General features: G+C 42.0%; 1 protein-coding gene across 5 annotated transcripts in view; it reads right to left on the bottom strand.

The window, feature by feature from the left end:
• The window catches only part of LOC139567040 (tau-tubulin kinase 1-like), a 51961-nt gene extending 32490 nt beyond the window's left edge, over nt 1-19471 (bottom strand). The window contains exons 1-6 of one of the 5 annotated variants that reach the window (XM_071388470.1): nt 19296-19471; nt 14229-14387; nt 12644-12791; nt 10115-10187; nt 8506-8659; nt 7805-7909 (exon numbers count right to left, since the gene is read on the bottom strand). In XM_071388470.1, the coding sequence (XP_071244571.1) occupies nt 7805-7909; nt 8506-8659; nt 10115-10187; nt 12644-12791; nt 14229-14336 (588 nt within the window). In that variant the 5' untranslated portion in view covers nt 14337-14387; nt 19296-19471. The other 4 variants (XM_071388471.1, XM_071388468.1, XM_071388469.1 and 1 more) reach the window with 4 other exon arrangements.
• Between the last annotated feature and the right edge of the window lie 3136 nt (nt 19472-22607).

Below are 22607 nucleotides of genomic sequence, written 5' to 3'. Positions count from 1 at the left end.
CATTCATTCTTTCCTTTACATGGATCAGTCGTCCTGGTCCCTTTGCAGAAAAACAGCCCCAAAGCATGATGTTTCCACCCCCATGCTTCACAGTAGGTATGGTGTTCTTTGGATGCAACTCAGCATTCTTTGTCCTCCAAACACGACGAGTTGAGTTTTTACCAAAAAGTTATATTTTGGTTTCATCTGACCATATGACATTCTCCCAATCTTCTTCTGGATCATCCAAATGCTCTCTAGCAAACTTCAGATGGGCCTGGACATGTACTGGCTTAAGCAGGGGGACACATCTGGCACTGCAGGATTTGAGTCCCTGGCGGCGTAGTGTGTTACTGATGGTAGGCTTTGTTACTTTGGTCCCTGTTCTCTACAGGTCATTCACTTGGTCCCCCCGTGTGGTACTGGGATTTTTGCTCACCGTTCTTGTGATCATTTTGACCCCACGGGGTGAGATCTTGCGTGGAGCCCCAGATCGAGGGAGATTATCAGTGGTCTTGTATGTCTTCCATTTCCTAATAATTGCTCCCACAGTTGATTTCTTCAAACCAAGCTGCTTACCTATTGCAGATTCAGTCTTCCCAGCCTGGTGCAGGTCTACAATTTTGTTTCTGGTGTCCTTTGACAGCTCTTTGGTCTTGGCCATAGTGGAGTTTGGAGTGTGACTGTTTGAGGTTGTGGACAGGTGTCTTTTATACTGATAACAAGTTCAAACAGGTGCCATTAATACAGGTGACGAGTGGAGGACAGAGGAGCCTCTTAAAGAAGAAATTACAGGTCTGTGAGAGCCAGAAATCTTGCTTGTTTGTAGGTGACCAAATACTTATTTTCCACCATAATTTGCAAATAAATTCATTAAAAATCCTACAATGTGATTTTCTGGAGAAAAGAAATCTAATTTTGTCTGTCATAGTTGAAGTGTACCTATGATGAAAATTACAGGGCTCTCTCATCTTTTTAAGTGGGAGAACTTGCACAATTGGTGGCTGACTAAATACTTTTTTGCCCCACTGTACTTAATGAGTTGATAATAAGCAATGTCCTTGCTCACCGTCAATGGCCACAATTCTGGCTGAAATATTAACATTTATGTAAATGTGTTTCAACTTCCTGTAACGACCACATTCTGGCTGAAATATTAACATTTATGTAAATGTGTTTCAACTTCCTGTAACGACCACATTCTGGCTGAAATATTAACAGTTATGTAAATGTGTTTCAACTTCCTGTAACGACCACATTCTGGCTTACAACATCACACATTCAGAAAATGTGTCAGTTTGATTTGTGGCAACTGCTGGTGAGTGGGGATCTTACTTTTTTCAACTGGCTGTTTTCAAGTTTCAAAACACTGCATCCCATTTTTTCACCTACTGCAGGAATGAAAGTGGATTGAGTGGTATCCTATCCAAGAGGCAATAATGTGCATGAAACAGCCTTAATAATACCTATATAATGGCGTTATATAGTCTGCAATAACAGATTATTACAAGTTAAAACACCCAAAACATGATAGACGTAATACGTATAGGGCCGGTTTCCCAGACACAGATTAGGCCTAGTCTTGAACTAAGACGCACTAGTGAATGTGTTTTAGTCTAGAAATAGACTTCATCTGATTACACATAAAACTCCCTGAAAAGTGGCCTAATCCTGCAGCATTACACACTCAAAATGGTAAACCAGCTTCAATCAAATATAAACGTGTTAAAGCCATACATTTTGGCAGCTGATATGTAATTTGACGGATTCCTCAAGATAAAGCTAACTTTGAAAGCATTTCTTTCCAGCAGCACCTGATATATTTATGTATATATATATATATATTAAATGTAACCTTTATTTAACTAGGCAAGTCAATCATAATCTTATTTACAATGACGGCCTACCCCGGCCAACGCTGGGCCAATTGTGCGCCGCCCTATGGGACTCCCAATCACGGCCGGATATGATTCGAACCAGGGACTGTAGTGACACCATTGAGATGCAGTGCCTTAGACCGCTGCGCCACTTGGGAGCCCCAATAAGTCAAAATGAAAACGTCCCAAGAGTTTACAAAACCCATCAACATTTAACATGAATGCCAAAATCTCAACATAAATAATATTTTCCACTTCTCAGAAGAAGTCATGGAAAACAAGATTTCATATAAAACGCCTGATGCGTGCCACGAGAGGAAAAATAGCTCTGCTATTTATTACCCACAATGATTTATTCAGTTATCAGGGAGGGTAAGTGAGGGAGGATCCCTCTTCATTGCGGAGAGAACACTACAGTGTGTAGCAGCTGGTAGGTATTTCACTGCACAAGCACTGAATGCCAACTGCTGAGTGCTAACAAATATGCTAACAAAAATGCTTTGTTGCTGATGGCTAACAGTTACATGCTAACAAAAATGCTTTGTGGCTAATGGTTGGGGGCTAACAGCTACATGCTAACAGAAATGCTATGGCTAAGGGGCTGACATAGTGGCAAAGTGAAGGTCATTTGGACAGGGGAGGCCCCTGACACTTGCTTCCCAGGAAACCTGGCTGCCTAGGGGTAGGGGAGAGGCATACACTGCTAATGGCCAGGGACTGGGGGAAGAGGGAGATGAAGAGAAGGAGGCGAGATGGAATGAGAGAGGGAGAGATAGAGAGAGGGAAGCGGTGGTAAAGAACGAGAGACAGACATGGAAGCAGGGGGAGTTAAATAAAATTTAAACAGGCAGGGAGAGAGGTAGACAGAAAGAGGGAGAAGCAAATGGGAGAGAAAAAAGGAAGGGATAACGATAGAGAGAGAGAGGGAGCCAGAGCCTCACATTCATCACGAATCAATGAGCTGAAGCTGACTCAGCTGTACTGGCTAGAAGGGAGAGCAAGAGAAGGGAAAAAGGAGAAGGGAAGCGAGAGGCGATGCCACAGCCCACTGACGCATGCAAAAGCAAATTAAATCTCACACTGCTGCACTCACAGAGCTCCGAATGCAGAGAGAGAGAGGGGGGGCTGCTGCATGAGGACACGAGAGTGTTAGGGCCAGAGATATGAGAGGAGGGGGGAAGATGTAGAGGGTAGAGAGAAATAGAGGAGAGCAGATAGTGACTGAGTCAAAGAGATGAGAGAAATAGAGAGATGGAGGAGAGTAGGAAAGTGGAGGGAAGGGGGAGAGTGGTGCCTAAGAGATTGGAGGCAAAAGAAGAGGAGAGAAATGGAAAGGGAGGAGCCGAAAGAGAAATGGAGTGGATGAGAGAAATGAATAAGAGGCAAGAGGGGGAAAGGAGAGAAGATAGAAGTTACTCGAGAGAGAGTCTATTAAAAAGGAGGGGATAGGAGAAGAGGAAAGGAGGGAGGAAAAGGAGAGAGATAAAGGGGGAGAAGAGTCCAGGGGAGAGAAGGACAAATGCATAAGCAATTGATGAGAGGGAGAAGAAAGGAGAGGAGGTGAAAGTGCTAGAAGAGATTAACCAACAATGCAGTTTTAAGAAAATACCAACAAAAAAAATGCAAATAGTTTGGGTAGCCATTTTATCAGATGTTCAGGAGTCTTATGGCTTGGGGGTAGAAGCTGTTTAGAAGCCCCTTGGACTTGGCACTCCGGTACCACTTGCCGTGCGGTAGCAGAGAGAACACTATGACTAGGGTGGCTGGAGTCTTTGACAATTTTCAGGGCCTTCTTCTGACACCGCCTGGTATAGAGGTCCTGGATGGCAGGAAGCTTGGCCCCGGTGATGTACTGGGCCGTATGCACTACCCTCTGTAGTGCCTTGCGGTCGGAGGCTGAGCAGTTGCCATACCAGGCTACTGGTAAGAGGGGATGGGAGAGGAGGAATGGGAGGGGGGAGGAGGGGGAGAGTTACTGTAAGAGTGATTGACTCACACTTGAAGTGAGCTAAAATAAGACAAGACACCACAGATTGAGAGAAAGCACTTTGGATACCTCTCTCTGGGATGAAGGTATGTGCATTTACTTGTGAGAATGTGTTTGAGAGAGAGAGAGAGAGAGACAAAGAGGGAGATAGAGACATTGAGAAAAAGAGAGAAGAAAAGAGTGAGTGGTGAGTGAGTGAGGGAAAAGGGAGACTGAGGTAGACAGAGAGAGGAGAGAGAGAGAGAGAGAAAGAGAGAGAGAGAGAGAGAGACAGACAGCGTGCCAGTAGGAGAATGGGGGAGGTTAGTCCTTCTTCGGCTTAGTTCTGGTCGCATATTCCCTAAGACTTTGATTAGCATGTGCAGTTGAAGTCGGAAGTTTACATGCACTCGTTTTTCAACCACTCCACAAATTTCTTGTTAACAAACTATAGTTTTGGCAAGTCGGTTAGGACATCTACTTTGTGCATGACACAAGTAACTGTTCCAACAATTGTTTACAGACAGATTATTTCATGTACAATTCACTGTATCACAATTCCAGTGGGAAAGAAGTTTACATACACTAAGTTCACTGTGCCTTTAAACAGCTTGGAAAATTCCAGAAAATGATGTCATGGCTTTAGAAGCTTCTGATATGCTAATTAGCATGATTTGAGTCAATTGGAGGTGTACCTGTGGATGCATTTCAAGGTCTACCTTCAAACTCAGTGCCAAAATGTGAAAATCTAAAGAAATCAGCCAAGACCTCAGAAAAAAAATTGTAGACCTCCACAAGTCTGGTTCATCCTTGGGAGCAATTTCCAAATGCCCGAAGGTGCAAGCTGAAGAACACCATCCCAACCGTGAAGCACGGGGGTGGCAGCATCATGTTGTGGGGGTTCTTTGCTGCAGGAGGGACTGGTGCACTTTACAAAATAGATGGGATCATGAGGTAGGAAAATGATGTGGATATATTGAAGCAACATCTCAAGACAATCTTGTTTTGTATTTAACGCCACTTTAAATGTGTACATGACACTGCAACAAAATTTCCCCATGGGGACAATAAAGTAAGTAAGTAAGTAAGTAAGTAAGACATCAGTCAGCAAGTTAAAGCTTAATTGCAAATGGGTCTTCCAAATGGACAATGACCCCAAGAATACTTCCAAAGTTGTGGCAAAATGGCTTAAGACAACAAAGTCAACGTATTGGAGTGGCCATCACAAAGCCCTGACCTCAATCCTATAGAAATGTTGTGGGCCGAACTGAAAAAGTGTGTACGAGGAAGGAGGACTCAGTTACATCAGCTCTGTCAGGAGGAATGGGCCAAAATTCACCCAATTTATTGTGGGAAGCTTGTAGAAGGCTACCCGAAACGTTTGACCCAAGTTAAACAATTTGAAGACAATGCTACCAAATACTAATTGATTGTATGTAAACTTCTGACCCACTGGGAATGTGATGAAAGAAATAAAAGCTTAAATAAATCATTCTCTCTACTATTATTCTGACATTTCACATTCTTAAAATAAAGTGGTGATCCTAACGGACCTAAGACTGGGCATTTTTACTAGGATTAAATCTCAGGAATTGTGAAAAACTGAGTTTAAATGTATTTGGCTAAGGTGTATGTAAACTTCCGATTTCAACTGTAAACTAAAAAAGCCAGGGATTATGATGATGTGAATGACAATGGGATGAACATTTAAACTCAATTTGAAAATGATGGAGAGGCTTTCACTTGACACCAAAATGATTAAATAAGAGTATGATATTGTAAATAAAAATAGTTTGAGTCATTTTAAAATGCTTATCAATACCTGATAAAAATAACCATAGCCTGCAGGAAATCTCATACAAAAATAAGTGTCAGCTAAGTGGCATATTTTACAGTATATATTATATATATTAGCCAAACCATGGACTGGGCACAAATATAACCAATATGATCCATCCATTTTTAAGATGTCACTTTGAAGAGGTCACTGTACTACCATTAGCTAACGCCATGTGACCGATTTCATAAACAGTCACTGGCTAATGCATTTTAACTGTCATCTGTTTGATCTTGTACATTACCGAAAGGTTTTCCAGACCCAGATTAAAACTATTCCTGGACATCAAAGCACTTTCAATGGCAATTCTCCATTGAGCATACATTTTAGTCCGGTAATAGGTTTAATCTGGGTCCGGAAAACCGTCCCTAAACGCTTAAAAAAAGACGATACCACCAGGCATATTGAACAGCTACCCATGTAAACAAGGCACAGCAAAACAAGGATTCAGATATTGGACTCCATCTTATCCAGTGTACAATGAATGAGCTCACTTTTAAATAAATTGTACTGCACCAAACCCAGTGTCTGAATGTAAACAAAACATTACCAAAAATGGCAGTCTGTTTTCTTCTATTTGCTGCCTGGTGAGCACCACGCAGTCCTGAGCTAAGAGGGGCTTACAGCTCAGACACACCGGTAGGATTGTCAAACTTTTGCCTGCCTACAGCATCGGTAGTCAATCTCTTTTGTGTTCACACAGAAAAGACCTTGGAATTGTCAGCCGCTCAACCGTGTTAAAATACTCCAAATCAGAAGGTGGAAATAGCGTTTTTTGGCAATGCATATTCGTGCATATTGCTTATGGTCTAGAGTCCAAACTATCTGCGTTAATAGTGTTATTTTTTTTAGAAAGCCCTTGTTTATACTAGCCAGATGACAACAGCTAGATAACTACCTAGCAAGATGACGAAGAAACAATTTAATTACCCTCTCCAATATCCCGTGCCAGTGCCAGCCCATAACCAGATGTTTTGCTAGCTAGCTAATGTTAGCATATTCGCTAGCTAGCACAATATAGCTAAGGACATTGCACTAACTCGGCAGCTGTTTTATGGAAACTAGCTAATCCATTGTGATTTAATTATAATGTCAGTACTATCTTTAGTGGTTAGTTAGCTTGGAGGAAACATTTAGTGTTGTGTGCATTGCGTCTATGCACTTAGCTAACTGCTATCCCATAGCCTACAGTACATTGCACATGGAGTGTGACTGGCTCTTCTGTGGATGTACGAAGAAAATGCCCCAACATGTTCTCATGCTATCTGATTGGCTCAAAGTCAAGTTGTTGGCCACTGACAAGCGTTGCTTGCTTTTGAGCATGCTTTTGCGGCACAGTCGATAGCGCGCCGGACCTCGGGCTTAGAAGGTCGAGGGTTCGAGACCTGCTCCCTGCCTGTTTCATTACATTGGTGTCAGAAGTGATCGGACCTTGCATCCACGACAGTGTGTGTGCTTGGCCGGTGAGCGCGTTCCTGTAAGAGGCAGAGTCGCGAGGACGCGCTCTTTGAAAGGAGGGAGTAGTGTAACGACCCTGGGTTTATAAGCACGGAAATCGACTCTGCCGCATGAGCATGCTTTTGCGGCACAGTCGATAGAGCGCCGGACCTCGGGCTAGAAGGTCGAGGGTTCGAGACCTGCTCCCTGCCTGTTTCATTACAATACTTTAGGGTAGGTGATGTGACGTCATTGATCCTGACGCACCATTTGGGGAACACTGGGTGCGTCCCAGGTCTTCTTCACTTCTGTCACGCTGCACATCGCAGAACATGGATATATCGTATTACCGTTTGCCTTTTAGATCATAATAAGTGGACAGGGGGACCTGATCCTAGATCAGCACTCCTACTCTGAGATGGTTTATAAATACAAGCCCAGACCTGCTAATCTGTGCAGCCTCACCATTGCAATAAAGATGACCTGGAATTTACCCACGAGCTGGACATTATTCTAATAACATCACAATAACATTTAACTGGGCGGCAGGTAGCCTAGTGGTTAGAGTGTTGGGCCAGTAACTTAAATGTTGCTGGTTTGAATCCCCAAGGCACTTAACCCTAATGGATAAGAGTGTCTGCTAAAATGTAAATATTAATATAATTTTGTAGGACAAACCAAAGCAAAGAAACAAAAGAGGAGACTTACAGGGCGGACTTCTCCAGTGGTATTGGTGTACTGCCGCGCGAGTCCGAAGTCTAACATGTAACACTTCCTTAAGGTCGAAGGCAGCCTTCCCATGGCGAAGTTTGACTGCAGAGAAAATACATGATTATACAGTGCATTATAGATATGGTCTGGTGGCTCAGTTGGTAAGAGTGTGGGGCTACTGTAGCAACACCAAAGAACCATCACAGTGCCATTAGTGTTAGCCAGGAGGGGTGCTTGTTCTTACGGGATGGGGCATTGTTTGATGAAACATCAGTTATAGGACCATCAAATAATGCCACAGATTGCCATTGTGCCCTTGAGCAAAGAACTTAACCCCTAACTTGCTCCAGGGGTGCAGGTTACTTTAGGGAAAGCCCACCCCAATGCTGCGCGTGTGTGTGGTGTCTGGGATTGGGAATGAAACGAACCGATGGCAAAAATACACATTTCCGTTTTGATGGCCAATATAGATGCAGTCTTTTTTTACATGCATCATGGCACAGCACAGCATGCCACAGCATTGTGGAAGGTTATCAGTGCCAATTCTAAAATTGGAATGCGAAAATGACAACATTTGCATTTAAGCTTTGTTTTTTAGAATTAGCATTGATAACCCTTCATAAAGCTGTGGCATGCTGTGCCGTGACACGTGCGACAAAAGTCTGTATCTGTATGTTACGTTATGTATGATTACGTACCGGTTTGATATCTCGATGCAGGAAGCCAACAGAGTGGATGGCCTCTATCGACTCCAGGATCTGTTTCCCCAGGCGGAGTGTGGTGCTCATGGTGAAAGTCCCCCGAGGCTGGCTCCTCCTCAAGTCCGCCAAATTGCGTCCCTGCTCCACCCCCCAAAACAAAACAACGCTCTGGGGTGAAGTTCCCTCTAGGTACAGATCTAGAATCAGCTTCCCTCCTCCAATCCTAAACATAACCTTTGGTGGGGAAAATACAAATCTGACCCAAAAATCAGCATTTGGGGGCAACTTCACCCTACTCCAGAAAACCAACCATACATAAACAAACAGGCTTTGTGCGATATAACACATTTATTTCTTCCCGGTACGGTACTGTAGCGATCGTCTGTGGTGGAAGAAGGATAGGACCAAGGTGCAGCGTGGTAAGTGTTCATGTCTTTTTAATAAACAAAACTGAACACTGGAACAAAACAATAAATGATGTGAACAAACGAAACAGTACCGTGTGGCGACAAACACTGACACGGAAGGCAAACACCCACACCTCAAAAGTGAAACCCAGGCTACCTAAGTATGATTCTCAATCAGGGACAACGATTGACAGCTGCCTCTGATTGAGAACCATACCAGAACGAACTCAAAACCCCAACATAGAAAAACACACAGACTGCCCACCCCAACTCACGCCCTGACCATACTAAATAAAGACAAAACAAAGGAAATAAAGGTCAGAACGTGACAGGTACACCCAATTGTCTAGGTGTGATCATAGAATTACATATAGAATCCCTATTCATTTCATAAATGATGTCTGTGGGCCTGGTAGCCTAGGCCTAGTAAAGATTTGTGACATCACTTTTTACATACAATACCTTTTAACATAGGCGGCGGGTGCGCTTCAAGTTTGGGGAAGCAAATTTTAACCATAAACATGCACCTTTATAATAAAGCATTCCATGCATCCTCACATTTTCAGACTTATGTAAGATAGGTTACTATTCCTAATGTGATGATTAGATTGGATAGTCAATTTAGGCTAATAATATAACTCAATCACTGTTCACAGAATAGACTGTTCAATGCAGCTCGTAGTGGCGTAGACTAGGCCTGGGCTACAAACACAAGATCGTATTTTTAAATATTCCGATATGCCTGGCTGGGTTTCTCTGCTTTTCACTGACAGTCGCAAATCAACAATCATCTATTTGTTTGTATTCAAAGTCATACAGTATCAAAAGTTTGGTCATGATGGATTTTTACACCCAAGTACAATCGACAATGGATTGGATTAAGACTCTCCATAATATACTTTCATATTATAGAAGGCTGACCATGCTATGCTGGATCATGTGACATATGGCATTTGAATTACTATTCTTCATCAGTATGTGCTTTGTCAGCCTCTAACCAGCCGCTGCTTATGAATAATTTTTTCAGTTAATATGGCCTATTTGCAAAGACCTCACATTTCACGATGCCTTATGCAAGCTTTATAAATTGCACTTCCTCAGAAAAACGTGTTTAAAAAAAAATTGTGGTCAGATTCTCACAGAATGCATTTTGGGGATGGTGGTCAATCTTTATAAAAAGCAAAGGTCAGCTTCTTACCTGAAGTTGCATGACCACGTAGTTGAATTTGTCATTTCTCCCACAGCCAATAAACTTGCAAACATGGTTTTTACCTAAAACAAAAAAAGGCATATTTTAAGAATTGTAGTTCAAAGATGCATATGCCAAAATATTCCATATCACTTCAACTTGATGATTGGATTGGTTTTCATTAGTTACACCAGGGAGATGAGAGTGGTGACAGGGCCTAGGTAAGATCCAATTCAAATTCCCATATCAATCAATGAAAATACAGCAGAACCACTCATGTTGACGCTCAATGGCTGAAGAAAGGACAAAGCACTCTTTTCCTTTCCAGGTTTTCTTCCGGCAACACCTGTCTTAGGACTGTTCTTTTCAGGACTTCTTTTCTCTAGGACATGGCCTTGTGTTAAATATTCTATAAAAGATAACTTTAGATAAAATACTGGCAGACGAATAAAACTGGAAAAATTAATGAGCTGGCCATGTTTCCTGGTCTTCCTTTTCTTTACAGTTAATCCCAATTAAAGTCAGTTAGGCATGAATCATTGTTATTCATCATGCACCATTAATCTTTTGATGCAGCACCCTGTTAATGTGACTCAGTACCGAACATTTTGGAATCTCAGACTTGAAAAAATTCTGAGGGAACTTCAGATTGTTTGATATTCCTTAAAGGTAGAGTCTGTAATATGACATCATCATACACCAAAGTGTGTCATCACGCTTACAACAACAGTATTGGCAAGTCCTGATAAGCAGATTTGAATTTGTTTGTTGTTTCGCCCAGCTACGTTTCGTGATGTCACATTGCAGAGTCTTCCTTTAATATGTACATAGAAATACCAACACACACACACACACACACACACAAGCTTCTTCAAAGACATAGTACATGTTGCAAACCGATCATGAGTCATCATCACAATATGAGGAAAAAATTTACTTCGAAAGCTGTCACACGTCAGTCACAGTGTGTGACTGTCACCCACAGCTTTCGAGGTTACTTTTTTCCTCCTGTAGCCAAAGTGAGTCACTTGTTACCCTGGCACATTGACGTGCATAATCCAGGAGGAGAGAGTTGCTCTCCTTCTATGTGCCACGTGATCGCCATCACGTCTAACATGTTACTGCTGCCCCACCCAACATGCAAAAACGTGCTGTGAGTTCTACATAAAAACATATCGAGGGCCCATTATGGCAGAATTAAAGGAATAGTCTAAGCCAAAAGATTTGCTCTAGTTTGTTCACTGTTTTGGAAATACTGTTGGGACCATGCAATCAAGCATCAATGAAGTACTGTTAGGATGCAGGTTTGGCTTTTGTAAGATATTTGATTGTTGGGACCTCTACTTCCTACCGACATACGTACAACCAAAAACAAGCAGCACTATATTGCTTATTTTCCCAGGCACATTTTTAAGGGCCTTTTTTTAAAATCATGAGTGGAGTATTTTTCACTCCAGCTATGTCATAATGGCCTTGTAGACATTTTACCTACACTGAACTTCAAGGAGATCAAAGGCCCCTTAATCAATAACAACATGAGCAATGATGTGGAGTAGTTTACTAGGTTACCTACTGATTCATTAGGTCTAAGCTATTCTTAGCCACTCTTCCGTGAAGCTACTATGGGCGTAGTAAGCGAGAGAGACATCCGTTTCCACATTTGCTTGAACCTCAAGCAAAAGATTCAAGGGCCATAATTCAAGCAGCACACCAAAATGCAAAAAAACAAAACAGACATGCTTAAAAATTGCATCGGTGACCCACTAAATAAGGCCAGGCGGAAGAGAAGGTTCCATTAAATAAGCTAAGTGCATGGCAGAGAGAGCTATTGTTGCTCTCCCTAGCCACTTGGACTAAAGCTCTATTCAAAGTCCACAGCCACAATAGCCTGGCGGCCCACTATTACATATTTACGAAACAAAATGTAATTGGCTATTTATTAGGTTACAGATTCTGTCACAGTAGACTGCATGGCTCTGCAGCTTTTAACTCTGTAGGATGCTCAAGGGTGGTCGTGACAACGTGAGAGGAAATTCTGATTCCTTCTGACAGGATGTCTCAAAGGACACCCAAAGCAGTAACACTTTACCTGGTTTTACTCTCCTGAAACCTATGCTGTGCTGTCATGAGGAGAGGTTGTTACGCTTTTCACTCGACTGTCGTGAGTATGACGTAGCAGATTTTATAACCAATCATAAGTGCAGTCTTCAGCAGTATTGATGCAACACATTTATCTTACACGGGAAAGATAGACGTTATTACTTGACTATGCACTGTAGCTGACAAACTTTATACATTTGTCTGTCATAACTACAACAAAGTATACTGACACATGGCGTCAGCGGTGGGATCTGAGTTCAAGTCATGTGACATCAACAAAGAATGGCATTTATTGAATTTAAGAACGGCTGAGCAGCACCTTCACACTCATTGACTAAGCCGAAACGGTAAACACAGAATGGTCGCCGCAGTGGCACCACCAGGCTCATTGACAAAACTAGCAGAAAGGTCCAAAATGGCCACCGCAGTGGGCCCTTACCCTGCAGTTTCTTCAGGACTGCCACCTCCATCTTCAGGACCTGTTTGGGCTGCTGGGCCGACTCCACCTTCAACGCCACGTTCTCCCGAGTCAACAGGTCCAGAGCTTCGTAGATCTCCCCAAAACCTCCCCCTCCGATTTTCTTCAGCTAGAAAGGTGTTCAGGATTTAAAAAAGTGTACTAAACAACGTTCTTCTAGTGCTGTTTGAATGCTGGCTTATACTGTACTAATCAAAAAGAAGCTCAACTTAACAAACCCCTTTCGCGTGACGAACACCAGTTTTGATGGAAGAGTACAGAGAGGTTAGCCTGTTCCCAGATCTGTTTGTGCGGTCTTGCCAACTCCTATGGTCATTGTCATTGTTTGGCATGACAACGACCAAAATTAGTTGGCAAGACAGCACAAACTGATCTGGGACCAGGCGATAGAGAGGTGTGTCTTATTGCTCAAACAGTAATTGAGTGAATTCATTTTTGCTAGATAGTTGCCCTCCTTCGTCACCACCACTTCCTCAACTCCTCCATTGCATTTTTTCTTTATTTCACCAAGTGCTTAAGTGCTTTGAACAACCCTATTATTAGTTTATGGCTTGATCATGACAGCCAAGTGCCGAAGACAAATATTAACCAGCCATGTGCAAACACACTCTACTTTCTTCCTCAGCTCTTTGGCCTAGGGATCTGTCGCTCCGTGATTGGTTCTGACAGGGTCGTCTAAGTGTTCACCATCAGAAGCACAGTAACTGTTACGCAATCACCGAATGCGTGGCGCTACGTATACGATACCATTATTAAAGGGGCAGAAGTAACCCCAAAAGTCAGATACCATTAAAGGGACATTTGACAAAAAATTTAAAGTAAAATGATTTAACAATTCTACATTCTGTTCTTGTCATGTCTGCTCCTGCTCCTCGCCTCCGGCGTACGACGTCGCCAGAGTACTAACCACCGGTCCTGGGATTCATCCTTACGCACAACTGACACTCATCATTACGTGCACCTGTTAATCATTGTGATTCACACCTAGACTCCATTTACTTCATCATTTCCTCCCCTTTATATGTCACTCTCCCATGTTCACTCACCAGTTGGTATTGTTCTTGTGTATCGGCGTTCTGCCTTATGTTAGTGTCGTGTTATTGATTTTGTTGTTTTATTAAAACGTTTCACCTGCACCCGACTCACTGCCCCATTATTACGGTTCTGTAGATCCAGGAGTAGAGTTAAGGAGAAAATATTGTGGTCCCAAATGGCTGGGAATAAATGCTGCTGTGAATTAGTTACAATCTTTCCCATTCAGGCTGGATCGAGGCCTGCAGAATTCTGTAATATGCTTGACTTAAAGGTATGAAAACACCTGACAAACTGATTTGAGATTTATCTGCTCAACTTCAAGGTATGAAAACACAGATTTTCGAGTACACTATCCCTTTAATTCTGGTGAGACACAGAGAACCTTGGTGAAGGGAGTCAAATCTGTGTGTGTGAAGGTAATCTTGTATTTAGCCCCTTAGGGAAACACTGATATAGAGAGACCATACACCAAGACAAAACCACGACTAGATCAACTATGTAGCATACTCACCACTTTCCATCGGTCCTTGACCATGCAGTTAGGCGGCAGTATGTCCGCCGTCTCCCCAGCCCCATTCATGTTGGCGTGGTCCTGGAGGGCTGGCACTAGGCACTGCATCTGCCAGCCCGACAGAACGCGAGCAGCTCCCAACTTAAATGAGCCATTTATCTGGAAAAGGATATTCAAGAAGACATAAGTCAGTCTTATTCCATTTCTTTTAACACAACACCCAAGAGCAGGCATCACGCAGCGCACTCAAAGCAAAAGACATAAGTCAGGGTTGTCTTATAAAGCCATTCGTTTTGTTAGCTCGGGCCAAAGTGGAGGAGAAAACAAAATGGTATTTTCCGTTATCCGTGCAAATACCATGGTCATACAGAAAGCTTGCTGGTATTGACGGTTGTAGTTTGACATCTAGATTGTCTTGAAAGAACAAGGGGGACAGACAGTACATACTCTGCATTTCTTGCCTCAAGTGAACGATGGAAAATAAGGCCTTGGGTATACTGTATGTTGGAGGTACATCAACTACAGAAACTACATATGTCCATGGATACTAAATGTCCTTCATATCTGAATAACATTGAGCCCAATAAGGAGATGCACTTTCCTTAGGGTGTGGCCAATTTAAATTTGAAATGACTTTTGGCACTTGAAGCACAGTACATCACTCTGCTTGAGCGCCGAGTTAAGAGTTTTGTACAAAAGTTTGATTATGTAACTATGTATGCCAACAATGTACCTACAATATGTCATTTGTATGTGATACATGGTTTTAGTGACATACTACAAAGCGGGATCATAACCATTCTCATAGTCTTTGAACACTGCTGTGCAACAACAAACTGACAATACATCTATGAAATTAATTGTAATGGATATATTATTTGGCCTCAAATTTCTGGTTGTAAACTCATTTTGGGGGTTAAGAAGAGGTCATAACTAGATTACAACCAACTGGTCTCTGTTACGTGACGAGATCAAGGCATCACCAGATAACAACCAGATTTGGTTGCTAAAAAGACTTCTGCAAAACGTCATTATACAACCACTATACAACCTGACCATGAGTTCATTGCAACCAGTTTTGCCTGATGAGATAGACACTTCTTACATTTAAATTTGTCTGTTTTTACGTTGCAATATCTGGCCAATCGCTGTTAGCCCTCTAAACTATTAGACAGTATTGGTATTGGGTTCGAACCGATATCTATCAACTTTTATTTTCTAGCTGCTTATGATTATTCTGGGTAAACAACATCGGGATAAGAGTGATGCATGTAAATAGGTTAGTACCAAAACCATGCTATTCTGCATGCAGGGCCATGGAAAATTAGTTATGCATGCACAGCTCAGCTCCATTTGCAGGGGGGGGGTGTATTTAGTCATGCCTAGGCTGAGGCCAGTAGAGAGACTGTGTGTATTATCTAGCAGATTAGTCAGCTGTGAAAAAGTGACAAAATGCACTAGAACACATACAATAGGTTAAGACAGAAGGTGTGAGCCTACGAGGGTGGTATTGCCAGTGCTTGTGGCTTTAAAGCAAGGTGTGTCAATGCACCTGGGTCGGTTCCCAACATTTGCATTGCTACGGCGGGAAGCATGTGAACGGAGGCTGTGTCATTGAACGTCAATATGCCAATAACTGGTGGTTATTTCAAGCACTCTCATAACACAGCAAGATTACAGGCTGGTAACACTGCAAATGTAGCAAGACCTGGGTCACGTTCAGTAGGCAAATGTTGTGGAACCTTGCAGCTAGAAATGTCATGAATAGAGCGTACGTGACTCCTTATTCTACATGTCAGAGGTGCATGTTCGTTCTACATGACATTTTATATCTGAAATGTCCCATAAACATTGCACCATGCTGAAAGCGGCCCTAGCGCCCTCATCAGACTTGATCCAAAACCCACAAGAGCAGGCAATATTATAAGTAGTTCAAGTGAAACACAAAGAGGTTTGTTCAGGGAGCATTTCCTCACTTAGCATCCTCTACACATGCTCCATATTAACTCCCACACACTACAGCCATGGAATTGGAATTGGAATTAATATTTTACTTTAACCTTAAATCATTAAAGGGATAATTCACCCTTTTACAAATCATATTGGTTTCCTTGTCCATAGACTGCTTAAAGGGTAAGGAAATTCATGTACATTTTGTAATTTGAGTGATCTATCCCTTTAAGCTTATTTTATACTTTCATAATTATGACTGACTAATAATGAATTAATCGAGATAATTGCTGATCAGCAGTTGTAGTGACTGCTCATCATGATGCCACCCTATAAGATCGTATAGAGTAGGCTTCATGTTGTATGGTTTAAGATGATATATAATGCTCCGTCTAACTATTATAATGCTATGGCCATCTTGCCAGGTGTTATGACAGATTCTGCTCATGTAGGGAAACACTGCAAGCCTGTTCCCTCCCTTTAGGTGTAGTCCAATAATAATCTTGGAAAATGAAAATCATATTAGCATCACCATAGTTTCATTTTCACTGGGTTGTGATAGTTCAGGGTACAGTTGCCATAGCAAAAAGCAAAACGTAGGGGCAGTGCATCAGTGAGGATAGTGAGAGACTCATATAAATTATAACACACAACTACATGTGTATTTTCTGTCCTATACTAACAATAGTGTGAGGGGATCTACTTTGCAAAAAGCCAAGGGGTTGCATTCAAGTTTCCCAGAACTATAAAGCGAAATCATGAAATTTCCTTGAAATCCGCGAAGGAAGCAGCGACAGCCATTTTGTGTTCAAACTGGTGGCTAAAAGTGCAGCCGCATTTCCAAGGGAACTTTGAAGAACACATTAACCTCTCACCATATTTACAACCTCTTCAAAAACCTTACGTCTGAGAAAAAAATCCTGAACTTGGCCAATTTAGTCGATGCCAAAACCCTCCTTTGTAAGCCTACAAGCCAAAATAAATATAAAAAATACAAAGAGGTTTGTTACAACTGCCTCCACAACCAAATCAATGATGTTTAGAGATATAAATAATATTTATGAGAATGACAGTTTAATTTGAAAGAGTAGATAATGAAATGATGACAAATAATACTATAATGGACAACAATACACACAAACAATATAATGCAATAATTTAGCATAACATTCATATAAGACGATGATTAGAACTACGAGCCAATCTTTTTACAATATATGAATTACTTTACAGGTCCCAGATCTATATTTGGCAGTATAAATGTTGTAAATAAGACCTGATCCAAGCGACTGTTGAACCTGTATCATTAAATGTAACATTGGCAAGTAAAAAGTTGGAACAATTAAACAAATCTGACATCTCATCCTAAAGTAATTTACAATAGCCTAACAATTAGACAAATATTTAGCCTTACTCTTTAAGCACAAACTGTAATAGTATTATGTTTCTAATGAGTTTAATTGATCTATCTGCTACTAAGGCAACTAACTGACTGTTCAACATTCACAAAATACAGGCAGAGATAGTTTGATTTAGTCAATAACCAATACCAACAAAGGGTCAGGTTAAGTAATGCACATGCAGTATTTTTTTAAAACTAATGGGCCTAACTGATGCTTTAAATATAGTTACATAAACAGCTATAGCCCTATCAAACAATAATTAAACATAACTTTTTGCTAGCTTTCTGGACAACATTTCTGTCCATTTAGAGCACCCCTTATGGCTCAAGAACAGCCCCAGAGGCAAAAGTCATATATAGCCTCTTTAATAAAGCACCCAGCAAGTCCTATTCATGTCCGATAGGCCTAGGCCAACTGATATCTATATTATGTGAAAGTTATTAGCCAAACTGAGATGTCATGAAGAATATTACCTGGCGCAGAGACGGCACGTTAGTCTTTTCCGTCTTTTTGGAATCTTCATTTGGGATTTTAAGGTGGCAGAAGACTTCCTCTGACAAACAGTAGCCCCACTGCTACAGCTATAGACTCAATAATAGCATACTTTCCCCATGTATGACCAAATCCATTGCGAGAAAGGTCCATATAAACATCTACTCCGATGTCCGACGCTAAACTGAACCGTACTCCTTTGCATTTAGCAGGCAATTATCCCAAGCGAAACTTCCAATAAATTCAATCAAACATATGATTTTCTTAAGTGTATTGGCCTAACACACACATATATTTTTCTACATTAGTTTGTCAAGTTGTTTAAATTAGAATAATATCCAATTTCTTCGACAATAAATGTGTCACGCAAGCGGATTCCTATGATTACAAACTGCAGTGTACAGGTGTATGCTTTGCATGAATGCACAATTAAAATACATTGGCGACGACTAAAATCCAGGTAAGCAGTGGGTCCAATTCCGATAAACTATTCCGATACAATGCCTTCTCTTACTAATTGATGTCTCGGTTTAAAATACGGTTATATGCTCTCCAACGCCAAGGCTCTCGATCCATCCCACTCCTCGGTTTTTGTCCGCACTGCAGCGTATACTCATGCTTGACAAGAGACCCACCTATTACTACCGCCTTTATGGCGACAGGTGGCGCACGACACCCCATAAATATTCAGCAAAAATCACAAAACCTGTACCATTTTACAAATACTCTACCCTAATAACAGTCCGTTTCTTCTCCTCGCGCGTAATGGACAGAGTTTGCAATTGGACGTCAGCCTTTCTAATCTTACAATAATATTGCATATTTTAATGGAATTGTTTGATATAGGTAGACCTACCATTAAAAAAAGGATACCGAATGCAATGTAGCATATATGAGAGCAAAAACATCGGACTACAATTCCCAATATGAACTAATCACTGGAAAAGGCCAGCGCTTAACTTCATCATACTAAAATACGCACAATAATAGATATAGCTCTATAATAGCCCATTGGCATTAACGGATTGGTATCAAAATGTTTTGCTATATTTTAACTACATCTACTGCAATTCAAATCCACATTTCTATTCATTAAGACAACTATAATTCCTTAAATCAGCCACCTGGGCCTTCCGTATACAAACATACAGCGATATTTACATAACCCTTCAAAACTGGGGAATGGGAATAAAGAGAGGATAGTAAAAGCTTTTCTTTTTACCTAATTCTCTTCTGCCGCGATGACATGAAAACCTCGAAGACTTTGAAGTGACACATTGTTTCGCCTCTATGGTCAAAACCATTTCAGGAGGTTCGCTCCACGTACCACCATTTCTACGGCAGCATCCTCCTCCTTGCCCTCATTCGCGGCCCCAGCATCAGCATCATTTAGCAACCAAAGCGATCGTCCTCTGTGCTTTCCTCAGAGCGTTGTGGTGTAGGCTACACGGCACATACCGCCACCTACCGAAGTGGAGAAGAACATTTTAGACCTGGATGCACAATTAGGACTATACTTATGTTTTGAAAAAATTAACATGGTGACTTAAAAGTTAGGGAGGATGACGGATGAAAATGATTTTGAACAAAACGTTTTAGGTGGATTGATTTTATTTGTATAATTTTATAAAAAGCCTTATCTATATAATTTTGGGAGTTCTCAAAGTAATTTTGAGGAGGACATTTCTCCCAGATATTTCAGAAAAGGCTTGACTGAGTATACAGCAGCCTAAAATAGTATTACAGTAGTTTTAACAAGTGACAGCGCATACAAGATGGCGCTGAAGAACATGGCTGACGTTTTGCATTCTCCAAACCATGTGTGCTATTTTGTATTTTTTTGTGTAACTTGTTTTTTAACTTATTGTGTACATAATGTTGCTGCTGCCGTGTCTTATGACCGAAAATAACTTCTGGACATCAGAAAAGCGATTACTCACCGCGGACTGGAAGAAGGTTTTTCCTTTAACGAGTCCGACAAGAACGATATCCTGCTTTCACTGGAACAGGCCCAGATCCACGCCTTTTGCGTGAAGAAAAGATGCCGGAAGATTCTCTTCTGAGAATCCGGAGGCGAGCAAGTAAACTCCCATTGCCTTCCATTCTTCTTGCTAACGTACAATCATTGGAAAATAAAATTGATGACCTACGATTAAGATTATCAAATCAAATTTTATTAGTCACATGCGCCGAATACAACAGGTAGACCTGACAGTGAAATGCTTACTTACAAGCCCTAACCAACAGTGCAGTTAAAAAAAAATATGGATAAGAATAAGAGATAAAAGTAACAAGTAATTAAAGAGCTGACAACAGAGAGTGGCAGTGGTTTGGAGAGGGGAGGGTGGGGAATGCAAATAGTCTGGGTAACCATTTGACGAGATGTTCAGGAGTCTTATGGCTTGCGGGGTAGAAGCTGTTTAGAAGCCTCTTGGACCTAGACTTGGTGCTCTGGTACCGCTTGCCGTGTGGTAGCAGAGAGAACAGTCTATGACTAGGGTGGCTGGAGTCTTTGACAATTTTTAGGGCCTTCCTCTGACACCGCCTGGTATAGAGGTCCTGGATGGCAGGAAGCTTGGTCCCAGTGAGGTACTGGGCCGCTCGCACTACCCTCTGTAGTGCCTTGCGGTCGGAGGCCGAGCAGTTGCCATACCAAGCAGTGATGCAACTAGTCAGGATGCTCTCGATGGTGCAGCTGTAGAATCTTTTGAGGATCTGAGAACCCATGCCAAATCTTTTCAGTCTCCTGCGGGGGAATATGTTTTGTCGTGCCCGCTTCACGACTGTTATGGTGTGCTTGGACCATGTTAGTTTGTTGGTGAAGTGGACACCAAGGAACTTGAAGCTCTCAACCTGCTCCACTGCAGCCCCGTCGATGAGAATGGGGGCGTGCTCGGTCCTCTTTTACCTGTAGTCCACAATCATCTCTTTTGTCTTGATCACATTGAGGGAGAGGTTGTTGTCCTGGCATCACACAGCCAGGTCGCTGAGCTCCTCCCTATAGGCTGTCTCGTTGTTGTCGGTGATCAGGCCTACCACTGTTGTGTCATCGGCAACATTAATGATGGTGTTGGAGTCGTTCCTGGCCGTGCGGTCATGAGTGAACAGGGAGTACAGGAGGGGACTGAGCACGCACCCCTGAGGGGCCACAGTGTTGAGGATCAGCATGGCGGATGTGTTGTTACCTACCCTTACCACCTGGGGGCGGCCCGTCAAGAAGTCCAGGATCCAGTTGCAGTGGGAGGTGTTTAGTCCCAGGGTCCATAGCTTATTGATTAACTTTGAGGGCACTATGGTGTTGAACGCTAAGCTGTAGTCAATTAATAGCATTCTCACATAGGTGTTCCTTTTGTCCAGGTGGGAAAGGGAAGTGTGGAGTGCAATAGAGACTGCATCATCTGTGGATCTGTTGGGGCGGTATGCAAATTGGAGGTGGTCTAGTTTTTTTTTGTTCACCTTTATTTAACCGGGTAGGCTAGTTGAAAACAAGTTCTCATTTACAACTGCGACCTGGCCAAGAAAAAGCAAAGCAGTGCGACACAAACAACAACACAGAGTTGCACATGGAATAAACAAACATACAGTCAATAATACAATAGAGAAAGTCTATATACAATGTGTGCAAATGAGGTAGGATAAGGGGGGTGAGGCAAGAAAAAGGCCATAGTGGCGAAATTATTACAGTATGGCAAATTAAACACTGGGGTGATAGATGTGCAGAAGACGAGTGTGCAAGTAGTGATACTAGGGTGCAAAGGAGCAAAATAAATAAAATAAATAACAATATGGTGATGAGCCTGGGGTGATGACCAGCCTTTCAAAGCACTTCATGGCTACAGACGTGAATGCTATGGGTCGGTATTCATTTAGGCAGGTTACCTTAGTGTTATTGGGCACAGTCACTATGCTGGACTGCTTAAAACATGTTGGTATTACAGACTCGGACAGGGAGAGGTTGAAAATGTCAGTGAAGACACTTGCTTGTTGGTCAGCGCATGCTCGCAGTACACGTCCTGGTAATCCGTCTGGCCCTGCGGCCTTGTGAATGTTGACCTGTCTAAAGGTCTTACTCACATCGGCTGCTGAGGGCGTGATCACTCAGTCTTCCGGTACAGCTGGTGCTCTCATGCATGTTTCAGTATTATTTGCCTCAAAGCGAGCAAAGTAGTAGTTTAGCTCATCCGGTAGGCTCGATTATCCTACCAACGGAACATTAAAAACTGTAACATCTTAGGTTTCACCGAGACGTGGCTGAACAAAGACATGGACAATATAGAGCTAGCAGGATTTTCCATGCACCGGCAGAACAGAGACGCTACTTCTGGTAAGACGAGGGGTGGGGGTGTGTGTCCTTTTGTCAATAACAGCTGGTGCACGATGTCTAATATTAAAGAAGTCTCTAGGTATTGCTCGCCTGAGGTAGAGTACCTTATGATAAGCTGTAGACCACACTATCTACCAAGAGAGTTCTCATCTGTATTATTCGTAGCCATCTATTTACCACCACAATGCAAATTTGGCACTAAGACCGCTC

This window comes from Salvelinus alpinus, unplaced genomic scaffold (genome assembly GCF_045679555.1).
Source record: "Salvelinus alpinus unplaced genomic scaffold, SLU_Salpinus.1 scaffold_40, whole genome shotgun sequence".
In the NCBI taxonomy this organism is placed as follows: domain Eukaryota; kingdom Metazoa; phylum Chordata; class Actinopteri; order Salmoniformes; family Salmonidae; genus Salvelinus; species Salvelinus alpinus.
Note: the sequence above shows the minus strand (reverse complement) of the source record. Positions and strands in the feature narration are given on the sequence as shown.